The following is a 15,712-nucleotide window of genomic DNA, read 5'->3' on the forward strand; positions in this document are numbered from 1 at the left end:
CCCGCTGTCGGAATGGCATTCAAACGGGTTCGGCTTTGACTTTGTTGCAGGAGCTGGATGCAGAGTGAGCCCAGCGGGTCAAGACTGAGCTCCAGATGCTGCGAGCACCGTCTGGAGGAGTTTCCAGTGTGTTCTCACAAGAGTGGGTTATTGGACTTGGCATCTATTTATTTCAACAGACACATTGGGAAAACATGTCAATAGGGGGAACCATTTGTGAATTGAGCAGAACCACAGTCTAAGTTAATGGTTTACAGACAGTCAAATAGTCCCGTCCAAGGTCCTAAGTCCGTCAGCTGTCATATCCAGGATGCAGCATATTGGTCATGCTGAAGTTTGACTTAGATAGGAATTTGGTTTCTGCAGGGGAAAACATGACCCATGAAACCATCAATATCCGGATGTTATTGATTCTAAAATAAAGACTAAACAACAATTAACAGTTAAATTAAATGAATCAAAAGTGTATAAATTATTTTGTGTGGGCAATATAATCCTTGACAAATTGCGAAGAAATCAGATTTACATGGCAAGATACAGTGGCCATTCAAATCTGGTTAACTGCGGCAAACTGACCTTTGACCTGCTGGTTATTGTTCACCTGTGAATGATAGCAATCTAGGAACGAAAGGTCACTGTTCATTTAAAAAAAAAATGTCAATACTGTCAGCCGGGATAGCTTTAGCAATGTTCCAACAATGTCACTGGTGTAGGAAACTTCTCCATCCAACCGGTTAGTATCTACACCTGCAGTGCGGGGTCATAGCTGCTGGAGGAGCGGGGTGTAACTTTCAAAGGACCTTCTTGCCCTGAAATTCTTCCATTTCCAAAAGGGCTTAAACTGTCAATACTCCTCTCTTTGCGGTGGGACTTTAATTGCAGACCTCTTCAAAGAAAAACACCATAAATTAAACCACTATAAAGATGAAAATAATTTATGTCGGCTGACATTTTGTGTACATTCCTTTCTGTGTCCACATCTGTCACACATCATTTTCCAATTATTAGACAAAGATAAACAAGTTTTAGACATTGTGCTGACCATGGCTGATGTTACCATGTTTTCTATTGGGTGGAAGAACACAAATTGATACAGCTCTTGGCCTCAATAACGGAGGAGCAGTTCAAGGTATCTGTGTCCACTCTGCTCTTGACAAAGCGCGGAGGACATTTTATTCCACTATACACGCACCCATTTTCACCCCCTTTCGACCTGCTATCTCACTCTCGCCAATGACCCGCGTGTAAAACCGCCACAGTTGAATCGATCCAAAGAGCCTAAGTTCAAGCCGTCTTTAATGCCTTTAAAATATACAGAAAAGGGCTTTGTGATTACCATCTTTGCTCGTGCACCCCAAGGTCATCACAGAAGCACAGCAGGCGTAAACAACAACACATACGGCACATTGTCTCCTGCCAAGTTTGTTTTCTACGATGTTTTCTTCAGGGATCCTGGATACATCCTTTATGATGCGGGGCAGTGCTAAGCTTCAATGAGACACCCGCATGGATTGAGAACTTCAGCCTCCAATCCAGTTGATCTCCAGTGATCAATAGCACATTAGAAGCAGACAGAAGGGGAGTGGCTGAGAGAATGGAAGAGAGATAAGAAGAAGAGAGAGAAATGCAAAAAGCAAGAGTGAGGATGTGGCCGGAACAAAAGAACCTAGTATGTGTTTGAAGACAAGGGGAAGAGAAGGTTAGAGAGGCGAGGCCCGGAGTGAGACAGGTGGAGGGGGGGTTACGCAAGGAGAAGGGGGAGGCAGGGAGGGGAGGCTGGGAGCAGTAGGTTTGACGGTGACAAAGAGGGTTCAGAGGACACACAGATGACCGGAGAGCTCTGGAACCAGTTTGGGGGAAGCCCGCTGCAGACGCAACGTCAATCCTAATTACTAATTCATTAACCTGCCCAACTCCCTTCCCCCTCTGTAACCACACACACACACACACACACACACACACTGCTCCCTCCATACCTCCTCTGTGTCCCAGGAGAGGCAGAAGAGGGATGGATGGATGGATGCAGAAATGAGGAGGTGGGTCTTCAGCTAAGGGACATCTGCACGGCCATGATGGTTGCAATGTGTTGGGGACACTAGAAATCCCTGATGTGACAATGGGAGGGAGGAGAGAGGGGGGGGGGAGGTAACGGGTGAGGAGAAAAAGCTAACAGCTTGCGTTTTGGTTTGTCGGGGTGGGTGGTCTCCTGCGATGGTGCACATGGTGTGTTAATGTGGCGCTGTCAGAGTGTGTATGTGTGTGCCATCATGCATGCATTTACCCGTATGTGTGTTCTAATGTGCAATCCCAAGATGTGTTTTCATGAGAAGTGTTCTTGTGCGTTTGGAAATGAAACCAGGTACTGGGAAGATTAATCAATATGCTGATGTTGGTGGGCTGCGAAGAAAATTCATTGTGAGGGTAATCAAAGCGAGGGGGAGGTGCTAGACAGTCTGATGGTGTGTGTTTTGGGCCTGTGCTGCGAGACTCCTCTTTGTGTGTATATAAGTGTGTATGTCTGTGTGTGTGTGTGTGTGTGTGGGCGACAGAAGTGCACACAGAGAAGTTAGCATCCACGCACACCTCCTGTAGAATTTCTCTGTATGCTCACAGTGACAATTCAATATGACGATGGAGTTACAAATGTGTGCACACGAGGACACACGTTCACACAACCAAGTGTGCGGAGACACACAAAGACACACACAGAAGAATGAAGGACTGCTTACTGAGGTGGAATTGAATAGAGAAATCTTCCAAATGAGCATCGATCCAACGAGTTTACAACGTTAGCTCCGTCGACAACGGCAGGCCAAACAACACGGAGCTCAGTGAGACAGCTGGGGCTCGCACACACACACACACACACACACACGCAGGAAGCGTTACAGCACATACACAACATACACACGGCTGGATGTGTGTGCAAACGGAGCAGCTTTTTGATTTTGATCAGAGGACTTCAGAGCAGAATGTGCTTGAGAGTGAAAAGCATGAGTGTGTCTCTGATATTGAAATAATATGTGTGTGTGTGTGTGTGTGTGTGTGTGTGTACAAGCTGGTTTCACTGATAACCAATCAAACCTCCCATGACAACATTCAAAGGGTGGATTCCTGTACGTAAGAGTAACATTTTACTTTTTTTAAAAAGCAAAAAGGAGTCACAGAAAACGTCTTCATAAAAAATACTATGAAAGAGTAAAATTTCTCAACATTCGTCCGAGGGAGTGGATTCAAACCTCAAGCCCCACTTTTGACATACCTTCAACGAATCACACGACTATTTTGTATTGGAGGATGCCCCATGTAGTGAAAAGCTTTATACTGTCTCTCAGCTGATTGTTTCGGGTTAACAATTTCCCAGCTTTTTATCAGTTCACAGGGAGTAAAAAGCTCTAAAAATGTTTGCTGTCACCAAACGACAGAGTTACACAGTTAGCAACCAGCTCGTGAACACGATGGAGCAGTAGAGCCAGACATTTTCACCAGAAATAGGACACTAGAGAAGTGCTGGCTGTTGTAAATGGGTAACTGTTTGTTAACACACTTGACATGTCACATGTGTTTAATGTTGTGTACAAGACATTTTAGCACTGAGGCATTTTAGCACCGAGGCTTTCTCAGCCCTCACTTGAATGCATCCGATTCAGTGAAATACATCTTCTCTTACCTTCGGTACGGACATCATTATTTAACTTTGCGTTGGACTCCCGCAGTTCCCTTGACAACCTCACCGTCATTCATTAACCCTGAAGAGGAGGGGGCCACGACATGTCAGCAACTACGTGTGTGTGTGTGTGTGTGTGTGTGTGTGTGTGTGTGTGTGTGTGTGTGTGTGTGTGTGTGTGTGTGTGTGTCTGTGGGCACAAACGTGTCAGTGTGAGTGTGGCTCTCATCTGGGTCATTACATTCAGAGACATGGAAAAGCGGGTTACAATGACACACATCCCTCCACACGACAGAGGCAAAAAGAGAGGGGGAGGGTAATCGTTTGAGGATCACTCACGTCCACCTGTGAACACTCGTCCTCGCCGAGCTGAGAGGGAATACAGAGGTTACAGAGGAGATACGGAGTGTGTGTCCCAAGACAACCTCTTTATCTAAGAATTCATCAAAGAATTGATTGCTACAAGATTCCACAAAAAAAAAAGAAACACATCTTTAGGAACCATTTGGTCACTATTGGCAAAACCCTGTCTATGCATTATTTGTGTTTACATGTGTGCTCGTGTGTGTGTGTGTGAGAGAGAGACAGTGGGACAGAAAGACAGCCAAGCAAAAAAAAAAAAACAGGGAAAACACTGGCGGCTTTGCCAACACGGCGGCAGAATGTGCCATGTGTGTTTGAAACACTGTGTGTGTGTGTGTGTGTGTGTGTGTGTGTGAGTGTGTTTGCCAACTATAAGTCTACTGGCCAGCCGGGTCAATAGACAGACCGGTCCCCATAGCAACAGTGCCACACTCGTCCCCTCTGTGCCAAGTTGAAAATATGGAAATTGTATGAAAACATGGAATTCTGGCTGTTGAAAAGTTTCAGGACGGCGGCATTTTGACACACAGGAGTCTCCTGTTCCCCGGGTGGTCCATGTCAGTGTTGCCCTCCGAAGAGCCATTCGAAGGATTGTATTACAGTATGTGCACCACGCAGTGCATCTTATCTGATACACAGGAAATATGAGGCATCAAATACATCAGCAAACACACCTAACAGCTATATAGGGTTTTGAAGAAAAAAAAAGATGTCTATCAATCACTCTGCTTCTATCTCTTGTACGCGGCCGCAGAGGGCTCACTCGTGTTACTGCACTCAAACAAGTCTGTCAGATAATGAAACAGAGGCTTCTGCATGAACAGTACAGTGTGCAGGGTGAATTTAAGTGTGCTTTTAAATGTGACGGCATTGCCCCTTTGGGCCTTGCAGTCACTTCTCCAAGCTAACAGGCTAGCTTTAGCATTAGATACAACCCTGAATACAGAACACTTTTAATGCTACTAATAGCATTTCCAATATGTATCAATACTTAACACTATGTCTAATATTTGTCTTTCTAAACAAGAAACAGGAAAAACGTTTCACCGACCACTTATTGTAGGTCACTTTGGATAAAAGCGTCAGCTGAATGACATGTAATGTAATCAACATCTCAATCAAAGGCTCTTCATTTGCTACTTTCAGGTTTATTTTTATAACTTCACTCTCACGAGCCTTGTGTTTTCAGGCTGTGAATAACATGCTTCCCTAATGCTATTTATTAAAAAGTAATAATATAATATTACTTTTTTTTTGCAAAATAATTTTATTCAAATATAATTTTTCGGAATATAATTCAGAAACAATACATCAATATAATGCATAATTGTATTGTTAAATTCATCTGAAGACTCTTTAAAACTCATGCACCATATGCTATCATGGTAGCATTTTACATTGAGCACCCAGGGGCCCACACTCCCACTCAGGTTGCACTGCCAGTTAAATTACTTTCGGGACTAAAGCGATACTTTGCGGTCTGTTTAACCCGAATGCACCTCTCATGTGAATCCATGCCAATGCACATCCTCTTCACAGAGCCAGCTCCATATCAGCGGGGCCCATGCATTAAACATGCTGCCATTGAGGGGCAACATATTGGAATAATTGACGTGGTAAATTTCCCTTGCTGTGTTGTCAAAATAAGCCCCTAAAAATATGATTGGAAGAGAAAACTGACAATGTAACAATGCAAGTTTTATTCTATTTTTTAAGTTAAAATAACATGCTGGTACGGTTAAAAAAGATGAGGTGCAGACTTATTTGAAACCTTCATTTCTCTGTCTCATGCAGTGGCGACTGGTCCATAGAGGGCTATGGGGCGTGGCTCAACCATGAGCAACGGAGAAATAAAGAAGAAAAAAGATTCTTTTTTTGTTGTTTCTTATATTAAAAATACATTATACTCAAATTGACTCAAATAGTCAATATTTGTGTTTTTGTGTTGCATTATACACCTGGTAAAATTTGTAAGATATCTGCACAAAATATGTGCTTTTCCTGCACATCCTCCTCTCCGCTTGTCTGCATGTCTCAGCTGGTTCGGGCAGGGTCCCGAAGCGGAGGGTCTAAGAAGCAGTTATCCAATCACTGAGAACGTCAATGAGTGACATTATAAGTTTAACGTCATAACGTTGTTCTCCTCCTCGTCCTCCTCTCTGCCGCCTACGTCCTCGTAATCGTCGTCGTCCTCCTCATCCTTGTCATTGTCCTCCTCCTTTTTCTCCTTTTTTAAATAAACTCCACTCCACTACTCGCCGCCGTCCTCCTCGCTGCCGCCGTCCTCCTTGTCGTCCACCTTGTCGTCGTCCTCCTCGTCGTCGTCCTCGTCCTCCTCGTCGTCGTCCTCGTCCTCCTCATCTTCCTCCCCACCGCTGCCGCCGTCCTCGCTGCCGCCGTCCTCGCTGCCGCCGTCCTCGCTGCCGCCGTCCTCGCTGTCCTCCTCGTCGTCATCGTCCACCTCGCAGTCGTCATCATCATCGTCCTCCTCATCATCGTCCTCCTCCTCCTCCTCCTCCTCCTCCTCCTCCTCCTCCTCCTCCTCCTCCTCGTCGTCGTCGCCCTCCTCCTAGCCGCCGTCCTCCTCGCTGCCTCCGCTCTCGTCGTCCTCCTCGTCATCGTCATCCAGGTCGTCCTCCTCCTCCTCCTCGCTGCCCTCGCCGTCATCCTCGTCTTCCTCGTAGTCGTCGTACTCGTCGTCATCCTCGTCCTTGTCATCATCCTCCTCGTCTGGGTCGTCCTCTTCGCTGCCGCCGGCCTCCTCAACCACGTCGTCCTACTCGATATCCTCGTCATCGTCCTCCTCGCCGCCCTCCTCCCTCGCTGACGCCGCCGTCGTTGTTGTTGTCCTCCTCGCCACTATCCTCGCCGCCATCGTCCATCTCGTTGTCGTCGTCATCCTTGCCCTTGTCGTCCCCGTCGTCTTCCTCGTCCTCCTCCTCCTCCTCCTGCTCAACCTCCTCCACCTTGCTGCCACTGTCGTTGTTGTCCTCCTCGTTGTCCTCCTCGTCCTCTTCTCTGCCGCCGTCCTCCTCCTCATCCTTGTCATTGTCCTCATTCTCCTTACTGCCGCCGGCGCTGTCCTCCTCGTTCTCCTCCTCATTGTCCTAGTCATCGTCCTCCTCGCCGCTGCCGTCGTCCTCCTACTCCTCGTCATCGTCCTCCTCCTCGTCCTCATCCTTGTCATTGTCCTCATTCTCCTTACTGCCGCCGGCGCTGTCCTCCTTGTTCTCCTCGTCATTGTCCTCGTCATCGTCCTCCTCGCCGCTGCCGTCGTCCTCCTACTCCTCGTCATCGTCCTCCTCCTTTCCATTGTCCTCCTCCTTTCCATTGTCCTCGTTCCCCTTACTGCCGCCGGCGCTGTCCTCGTTCTCCTCGTCATTGTCCTCGTCCTCCTCGCCGCTGCCGTCGTCCTCCTACTACTCCTCGTCATCCTCGTCGTCCTCGTCGTCCTCGTCCTCCTCGCCGCTGCCGTCGTCCTCCTACTACTCCTCGTCATCCTCGTCGTCCTCGTCGTCCTCGTCATCGTCGTCCTCGTCCTCGTCCTCATCCTTGTCATTGTCCTCGTTCTCCTTACTGCCGCCGGCGCTGTCCTCCTCGTTCTCCTCGTCATAGTCCTCCTCACCGCTGCCGTCGTCCTCCTACTCCTGGACATCGTCCTCCTCGTCGTCCTCCTCTCTGCCGCCGTCATCCTCGTCATCGTCGTTGTCCTCCTCATCCTTGTCATTGTCCTCCTCCTCGTTCGCCTTACTGCCGCCGGCGCTGTCCTCCTCGTTCTCCTCCTCATTGTCCTCGTCATCGTCCTCCTCGTCCTCCTCCTCATCCTTGTTATTGTCCTCATTCTCCTTACTGCCGCCGGCGCTGTCCTTCTCGTCCTCCTCCTCGTCCTCATCCTTGTCATTGTCCTCATTCTCCTTACTGCCGCCGGCGCTGTCCTCCTTGTTCTCCTCGTCATTGTCCTCGTCATCGTCCTCCTCGCCGCTGCCGTCGTCCTCCTACTCCTCGTCATCGTCGTCCTCGATCGTCCTCCTCCTTTCCATTGTCCTCGTTCCCCTTACTGCCGCCGGCGCTGTCCTCGTTCTCCTCGTCATTGTCCTCGTCCTCCTCGCCGCTGCCGTCGTCCTCCTACTACTCCTCGTCATCCTCGTCGTCCTCGTCATCGTCGTCCTCGTCCTCCTCCTCATCCTTGTTATTGTCCTCGTTCTCCTTACTGCCGCCGGCGCTGTCCTCCTCGTTCTCCTCGTCATAGTCCTCCTCACCGCTGCCGTCGTCCTCCTACTCCTGGACATCGTCCTCCTCGTCGTCCTCCTCTCTGCCGCCGTCATCCTCGTCATCGTCGTTGTCCTCCTCATCCTTGTCATTGTCCTCCTCCTCGTTCGCCTTACTGCCGCCGGCGCTGTCCTCCTCGTTCTCCTCCTCATTGTCCTCGTCATCGTCCTCCTCCTCATCCTTGTCATTGTCCTCATTCTCCTTACTGCCGCCGGCGCTGTCCTTCTCGTCCTCCTCCTCCTCGTCCTCATCCTTGTCATTGTCCTCATTCTCCTTACTGCCGCCGGCGCTGTCCTCCTTGTTCTCCTCGTCATTGTCCTCCTCCTCGTCCTCCTCGCCGCTGCCGTCGTCCTGCTACTCCTCCTCATCGTCGTCCTCGATCGTCCTCGTCCTCCTCCTTTCCATTGCCCTCGTTCCCCTTACTGCCACCGGCGCTGTCCTCGTTCTCCTCGTCATTGTCCTCGTCCTCCTCGCCGCTGCCCTCCTACTCCTCGTCATCGTCCTCCTCGTCGTCCTCGATCGTCCTCGTCCTCCTCCTTGTCCTCGTTCCCCTTACTGCCGCCGGCGCTGTCCTCCTCGTTCTCCTAGTCATTGTCCTCCTCGCCGCTGCCGTTGTCCTCCTACTCTTTGTCATCGTCCTCCTCGTCGTCCTCGTCATCGTCCTCCTCGATCGTCCTCGTCCTCCTCCTCATCCTTGTCATTGTCCTCGTTCTCCTTACTGCCGCCGGCGCTGTCCTCCTCGTTCTCCTCGTCATCGTCCTCCTAACCGCTGCCGTCGTCCTCGTCATCGTCGTCCTCCTCCTCATCCTTGTCATTGTCCTCATTCTCCTTACTGCCGCCGGCGCTGTCCTCCTTGTTCTCCTCGTCATTGTCCTCGTCATCGCCCTCCTCGCCGCTGCCGTCGTCCTCCTCATCCTTGTCATTGTCCTCATTCTCCTCACCGCTGCCGTCGTCCTCCTACTCCTGGACATCGTCCTCCTCCTCGTCCTCCTCGCTGCCGCCGTCCTCCTCGTCATCGTCTTCCTCGTCCTCCCCCTTTCCTCACGTGCTTCTCTAAATCGTTTGCTAACGATTGCAAGCGATTTGAAATGGTTTGAAAGTACCATGTAGCCAAATGCTAACAGCTTCTGCCGAGGAGTGAACTTTATTCGTGTCAGCCCGGTGAGGCGGGGGACTTAAAATCTAATAAAAAAATAAGATAAATTTATAAAAAGGGTACCAGCAACGCCACCTAGTTGCGGAGTCTAGGTCTCCATAAAAACCGGTTCTTTGTTCATCGAAGGAAGAACAGCATGGGTTACAAGACTTAAAAACGTGGTTTAAAAGGAGGATTTTATTATAACTAAAAGTCCATAAATAACTACAATTGTAAAAAGTCCAGCTGGAACAAAGCGCTAAAAACAAGGTTTAAAATTCAACCAGCCGCTGATCCGTCCGGCCCTTTCTCTGAGTTTCCGGTTGCCAGTGAGGTGCCCAATCCGTCTCGTCCTTGTATGCACCCTGCCTGCTCGTCCGCTGCCTTGTCGTCGTCCTCCACTGCTTCACTCCACTGTGGCTTCTCCTTCCTGTGGCTTCTCCTTCCCGTGGCCTCTCTGCTCGTGGTCTCTCTACCAGGTCTCATGCCGTGCTTGGTGTCCTTATAGCAGCTGGGGTGATTGGAGAGGGGAGGTCCTTTCTCCTAGTGAAATATGGTTGGCCAGGGCTCTGTAGTTGATTAGTCCCTCCAGGTGCATGTAGTTGACTAAACATTGGTTTTATAAGTAAAAATGTAATAAAACAAACCATGCTAAAATGTTATAAAAACAAAACATGCTAAAATGTTATAAAAACAAAACATGCTAAAATGTAATAAAACAAAACATGCTAAAATGTTATAAAAACAAAACATGCTAAAATGTTATAAAAACAAAACATGCTAAAATGTTATAAAAACATGCCATACATAAAACCAAAACCATGCTGAAATATAACCAATAATTAAACCACAATGTCCCCCTGGTGACATCCCTCCACTCTTTAATGTTGGCAGTCCCTGCAACATGAATACCTAAACGTCCCTATAACGAGCAGGTGGTTGGCCGAGGTTAGTCCTGTTTGAGCGTCGTGGCGCTACTTCTGGTCCTTGCTCCTGCGCCGGGACCACCACTGGGGCTGGAGCAAACCCATAGAATGCTGTTCCTTGTGGCCAGGGTGTCTCTTCTGCGGGTGTCTCTTCTGCGGGCCCATTGGTCGGTGGGTTGGGGTCTGCTGGAGGAGCTAAGCAGACTTTTAAAGCATTTCTATGTACAGTTCTTTCACGGCCCCCCTTCTCAGGTTTTATCCTATACACCAACCCTGTATTGCCCACTAGTTCAACAATAACAAATTGTTCAGGGTCCCACCAAGTACACAACTTTCCTTGACCTCGTCGATTTCTGTTGCGTACCCATACTCTCTCTCCAGGTAAGAGTGGCATGGCTTTAGCTCTTTTGTCATAGTGTTGTTTGCTTTGGGAGGCTGCGTTACCCATTTTCTGTCTAGCTATACGATACGCTAGTGAAAGTCTCTGTTGGTGGTCCAGTATCCAACCACCAATGTCATGGCGTAGTTGCTGGGGACCGACACCAAGTCCCACATGTACAGGAAGCCTCAGATGTCTCCCAAACATAAGAAAAGAGGGAGTGTAGTTGGTTGCACTGTGTATTGTATTATTGTAAGCATGTACCAACTCAAGCAAGTATTCTGGCCAACGGTTTTGCTTCTCTGTCTCTAGAGAGCGGAGCATGTTTAACAAGGTCTGGTTAAAGCGTTCTGTTCCACCATTTCCTGCAGGATGGTACGGCGTTGTGCGGCTTTTAGTTATACCATAGGTATCGCAGAGCTGTTTCATCAATGCCGACTCAAAATTTGGTCCCCGGTCAGAATGGAACCGAGCTGGACAGCCAAAAGGCTGTATTACATGAGTCCACAGAGCTTTTACTGTCGTCTGCGCCGTTTGGTCATGTGTGGGGATGGCCCAAGAGTAGCGTGTAAATAAATCCGTGGCAACGAGGATGTTTTGAATACGGTCTGTTGGCCGACCTAAGGACAAGAAGTCTAGTCCTATTACCTCAAGAGGGTATGACACAGCTATTGGGTTAAGAGGGGCCCTAGGCTCTACTCTTTTCCTCTGGAGGCTGCAGGCAACACAACCCAAATGGAAATGGCGTACCTCTTGCTCCATGTCAGGCCAATAGAAATGCTGTCGTATCCGGGCCAGTGTTCGATCCACACCAGCATGGGCAGCGGCTTCATGGACCTTTTTCCAGACCTCTTCACACCTTGAGCTTGGACACACCACCTGGAAGCGTACTTCATGGGTATGCTGGTCAGTAACCTTACGACACAATATTTTGTTTTCAACTTGAAGTCTTTTCCGCTGTTGCAACAGTCTCTGTGCTCTACAGGACAAGGCTCGGCGTTCTGGTCCCGTCGGTAGAGTCTGGTTTTCTACATACCTCTTAGCCACTTTTATGTCTGGATCATTGGCTTGGGCATCTTCCCATTCGCTGCTAGCCCACTCACTGTCCTCACTTCTAGGGGTTAGCTCAATGGCTGCTGTGGTCACGCTTGCTCCTGTCTCACACTCCTGGTCTGCAACCCTGGTAGGGATGGGGTCAACTGGAAACCTGGACAGAGCATCTGCATTAGCATTGCTTTTACCTGGGCGGTACTTGACGTCGTAGTTGAAAGAAGCCAGCTGAGCGACCCAGCGTTGTTCCACAGCACCCAGGCGAGCAGTCTGCAGGTGAGCAACAGGGTTATTGTCTGTGTATACTGTGAACTGTGTTCCAGTCAGGTAGTCTCTGAATTTCTCAGTCACCGCCCACTTTAGAGCCAGAAGCTCTAGCTTAAACGAACTGTAGTTAGCATCATTCCTCTCGGTTGGGTGTAGACTTCGGCTGGCGTACGCTATTACACGTTCCTTTCCCTCCTGGGCTTGGGCTAACACTGCTCCCAACCCCTGGTTGCTTGCATCGGTGTAGACAATGAAGGGAAGTGTGTAGTCAGCGTATGCCAGAACAGGGGTTTGTGTCAAAGCCCTCTTTAGGGCATCGAAGGCTGTTTGGCACTCGGAGGACCATTGCACTCTTCGAGTCTCAGACTTTTTATTTGCTGGAATGCCCGTCAACAAGTTATTCAGGGGACGTGCAATTTTGGCAAATCCAGATACAAAGCGTCTGTAGTATCCAGCTAGCCCTAGGAAGGCTCTCACTTGCCTTATCGTGGATGGAACAGGCCAGTTTGATACAGACGAGATTTTATCGGGGTCAGGTCTTACCCCAGAATGGTCCACCACATGGCCCAAAAACTTGACTTCTTGTTGGAGAAGTTTACACTTGTCCAATCGCAGTTTCAGGCCGTGCCGCAACAATCTTTGGATCACTTCATCCAAATGCTGTAGGTGAGAGGAAAAGTCAGGTGAGTATATTATGATGTCGTCCAAATACACCAATAGGGACTCCGCCATTTGTCCACTTAAACACTGTTGCATTAGGCGCTGAAATGTTGCTGGTGCATTACATAGGCCAAAAGGCATGCGCTCAAACTCAAATAGTCCAAGTGGGGTTGTAAAGGCAGTTTTCTCTCTGTCTTGGGGGTCCATCTCAACCTGCCAATAGCCACTAGCCAGGTCAAGGGTAGAAAACCACTCGGCTCGGGTCAGGTTTGTTAGAGTCTCTTCGATTCTGGGAAGGGGAAAGGCATCTTTATGGGTTACGGCATTAAGTTTCCTATAGTCCACACAGAACCTCCAGTTACCGTCCTTCTTCTTTACCAGAACTATGGGTGCAGCCCATGGGCTACAACTTTCTCTGATTACCCCCTTCTCAAGCATTTCTGCAAGTAGGTTTTTCATTTCCTTGTACATCAGAGGCGGAAGAGGTCGGTACCTTTCTCTGATGGGCGCTGCATCACCTGTATGGATACGGTGTTGTACCAGGTCTGTCCGACCAAAGTCTTCATCATGGTTAGCAAAAGCGTCCTTCCACTTGAGCAGCAGGGTGCATAGCTCCTCCTGTTGCGGTTTAGAGAGATCAGGTCGGTTAGTCAGGTTCCTTACCTCTTCAGGCAGCTTCTGCCCCTTGTGGTCGACTGTTGCATCTACCAAAGCCACTTCAACAACACCATTGTCTTCCAGAGATAGGGTAAGGTCATGAGATCCATGCACATCAGCTTCATCAATGTGGTACAGCTTACCCAATTTCTGGTACCGCCCTATTGACAAGGTGTAGGGATATGGATTACAGACACGAACAGGGATCCTCCCATTTCTTACCACTGCTAGTGTCCTAGCTACGCCAACATTGTTGGTTTCAGGTAGTGCTTCCATCAGGGCACAGTAGTCAGTTCCTCCCGGGCCCATCCGGGCACGGCCCCACACCAGCAGTTCACTCTTTGGTGGGACTTGGATATTTTGGCGAGCAGCTGGCCGTACGTTTCCCAAGAATCCGTCTTCTGTCATGGTGGCCTTGATACGTCGACAGGTAGCAAAAGCATCCCGCCAAACTCTCTGGTTCTTCAGCTGCTGTGGGGTGGAAACAGGCCTTCCAGGCTGTTTAAAAAGTGTTTCCCAGCAGGCAGTCACAACATTCATACCTATGAGGAGCGGGTGGGTGCAGTGTCTATCTTTAATAATCACGACTCCTCGTCCAGGTATTTTGATGCCTTCCACTTCTAGATCAAACACTGCGTAGCTAGTGTATGGGATCTCCAGGCCATTGGCTGCCCTTAACTGGAAAACTACAGGGGTCTTCCCAAGCTTAGCTTTGGAAAAATGCTGCTCAAATAAACTCTGCTGCATTAATGTAACCTGAGACCCCGTATCCAACAGTCCTTGCAACACAACCCCTTCAATCGTTACTCCTATAGTTGGACATTGCCCAATAAAGGCTTCCGTGGCCCTTGAGTCGTGTAGTGCATCAGCAACCCCTGCCCCTTGGACCTCAGCAGCAGGGACGACTAGTTTAAAGCCGCCTGGGAAGCTGCAGGCCTCCTACAATACCTGGCTATATGTCCCGCTTGTCTACATTGGCGACAGATCGGCCTACCTTGTCCATCCCAGTCATTAACACTGGACGCTGGTCGCGACCGCTCCCTATGTTGTGTCAGGGGCGGTGGGGGAGCATTGACTGGTTGAAGGAGTGGTCTAATTTCCTTCATTAATTCTTGGGCGAGTCCTTGCATCTGGGATTTCACATCTTCCATGATCTCTCGCTTCAGCGAGTCTCTCCAACTTTCCTTCTGTAACAAAGCAGGGGAGGCATGAGAGTTGTTCACAGAAAAGCATGTTACCTCCGGCTGTGTGTATCCGTGTTCTGAGGCCAGCAGTAGTGCCTCTTGCCGTAGTGCAGCAAAGTCTTCGTCTGGGTTACGGCGCGCATACACCTTCAGCGCCTGAGTCATTGGGCCTTCGTTTAGCCCAAGCAACAACTGGTCTCGTAGCACCGTGTCAGAGGGGGCGTTGCTTGGATCATGCCGCCGCAACATGCAAAACAGCTCTCTCAACCGTAATATGAATGAGGGTACAGTCTCTCCAGGTTTCTGTTTACAACTGAAGAACTGTGATCTTAAAACCGGGGTTGGGGTTCTATCGCCATAGAGAGAGTCTAGATGGAGAAAAATCTTCCTACCCTGGTCTCGCTCACTGTCTTCAAGGACACTGACCTGGCGTTTAGCCTCTCCTGCTAAGGCTCCCAACACAATAGCTGCCTTCCCAGCCTCTGTTAATTCTTGGGAACTTAACAGTCCTTGAATCTGTTCCTTCCAATCACTATATTTTAAATCTTCACCTGGCCCTTTAAATTTTGGCAGCCACGGGGCACCAGGAAACACAGGCATCATCCTCTTCGAAGACTTTATGTCTTAAATCACCACAGCTGTTCTCCAATCCGATCCTGCCAGCAACTGCCAGAAAAGTTCCCTTGTCAGCCCGGTGAGGCGGGGGACTTAAAATCTAATAAAAAAATAAGATAAATTTATAAAAAGGGTACCAGCAACGCCACCTAGTTGCGGAGTCTAGGTCTCCATAAAAACCGGTTCTTTGTTCATCGAAGGAAGAACAGCATGGGTTACAAGACTTAAAAACGTGGTTTAAAAGGAGGATTTTATTATAACTAAAAGTCCATAAATAACTACAATTGTAAAAAGTCCAGCTGGAACAAAGCGCTAAAAACAAGGTTTAAAATTCAACCAGCCGCTGATCCGTCCGGCCCTTTCTCTGAGTTTCCGGTTGCCAGTGAGGTGCCCAATCCGTCTCGTCCTTGTATGCACCCTGCCTGCTCGTCCGCTGCCTTGTCGTCGTCCTCCACTGCTTCACTCCACTGTGGCTTCTCCTTCCTGTGGCTTCTCCTTCCCGTGGCCTCTCTGCTCGTGGTCTCTCTACCAGGTCTCATG

The 15,712-nt window shown here is 49.1% G+C and overlaps 1 protein-coding gene across 1 annotated transcript; it reads right to left on the bottom strand.

The window, feature by feature from the left end:
* Positions 1-6,822: 6,822 nt before the first annotated feature.
* Positions 6,823-13,682, bottom strand: LOC134107922 (uncharacterized). The gene is made up of 4 exons (XM_062560283.1): positions 12,600-13,682; positions 11,776-12,059; positions 11,490-11,654; positions 6,823-7,048 (listed from the first exon to the last, which is right to left on the bottom strand). The coding sequence occupies exons 1-4, from the start codon at positions 13,680-13,682 to the stop codon at positions 6,823-6,825; spliced, it is 1,758 nt and encodes a 585-aa protein (XP_062416267.1).
* Between the last annotated feature and the right edge of the window lie 2,030 nt (positions 13,683-15,712).

The sequence above is a fragment of the Pungitius pungitius genome, chromosome 2 (assembly GCF_949316345.1).
Source record: "Pungitius pungitius chromosome 2, fPunPun2.1, whole genome shotgun sequence".
NCBI classification, from domain to species: Eukaryota; Metazoa; Chordata; class Actinopteri; order Perciformes; family Gasterosteidae; genus Pungitius; species Pungitius pungitius.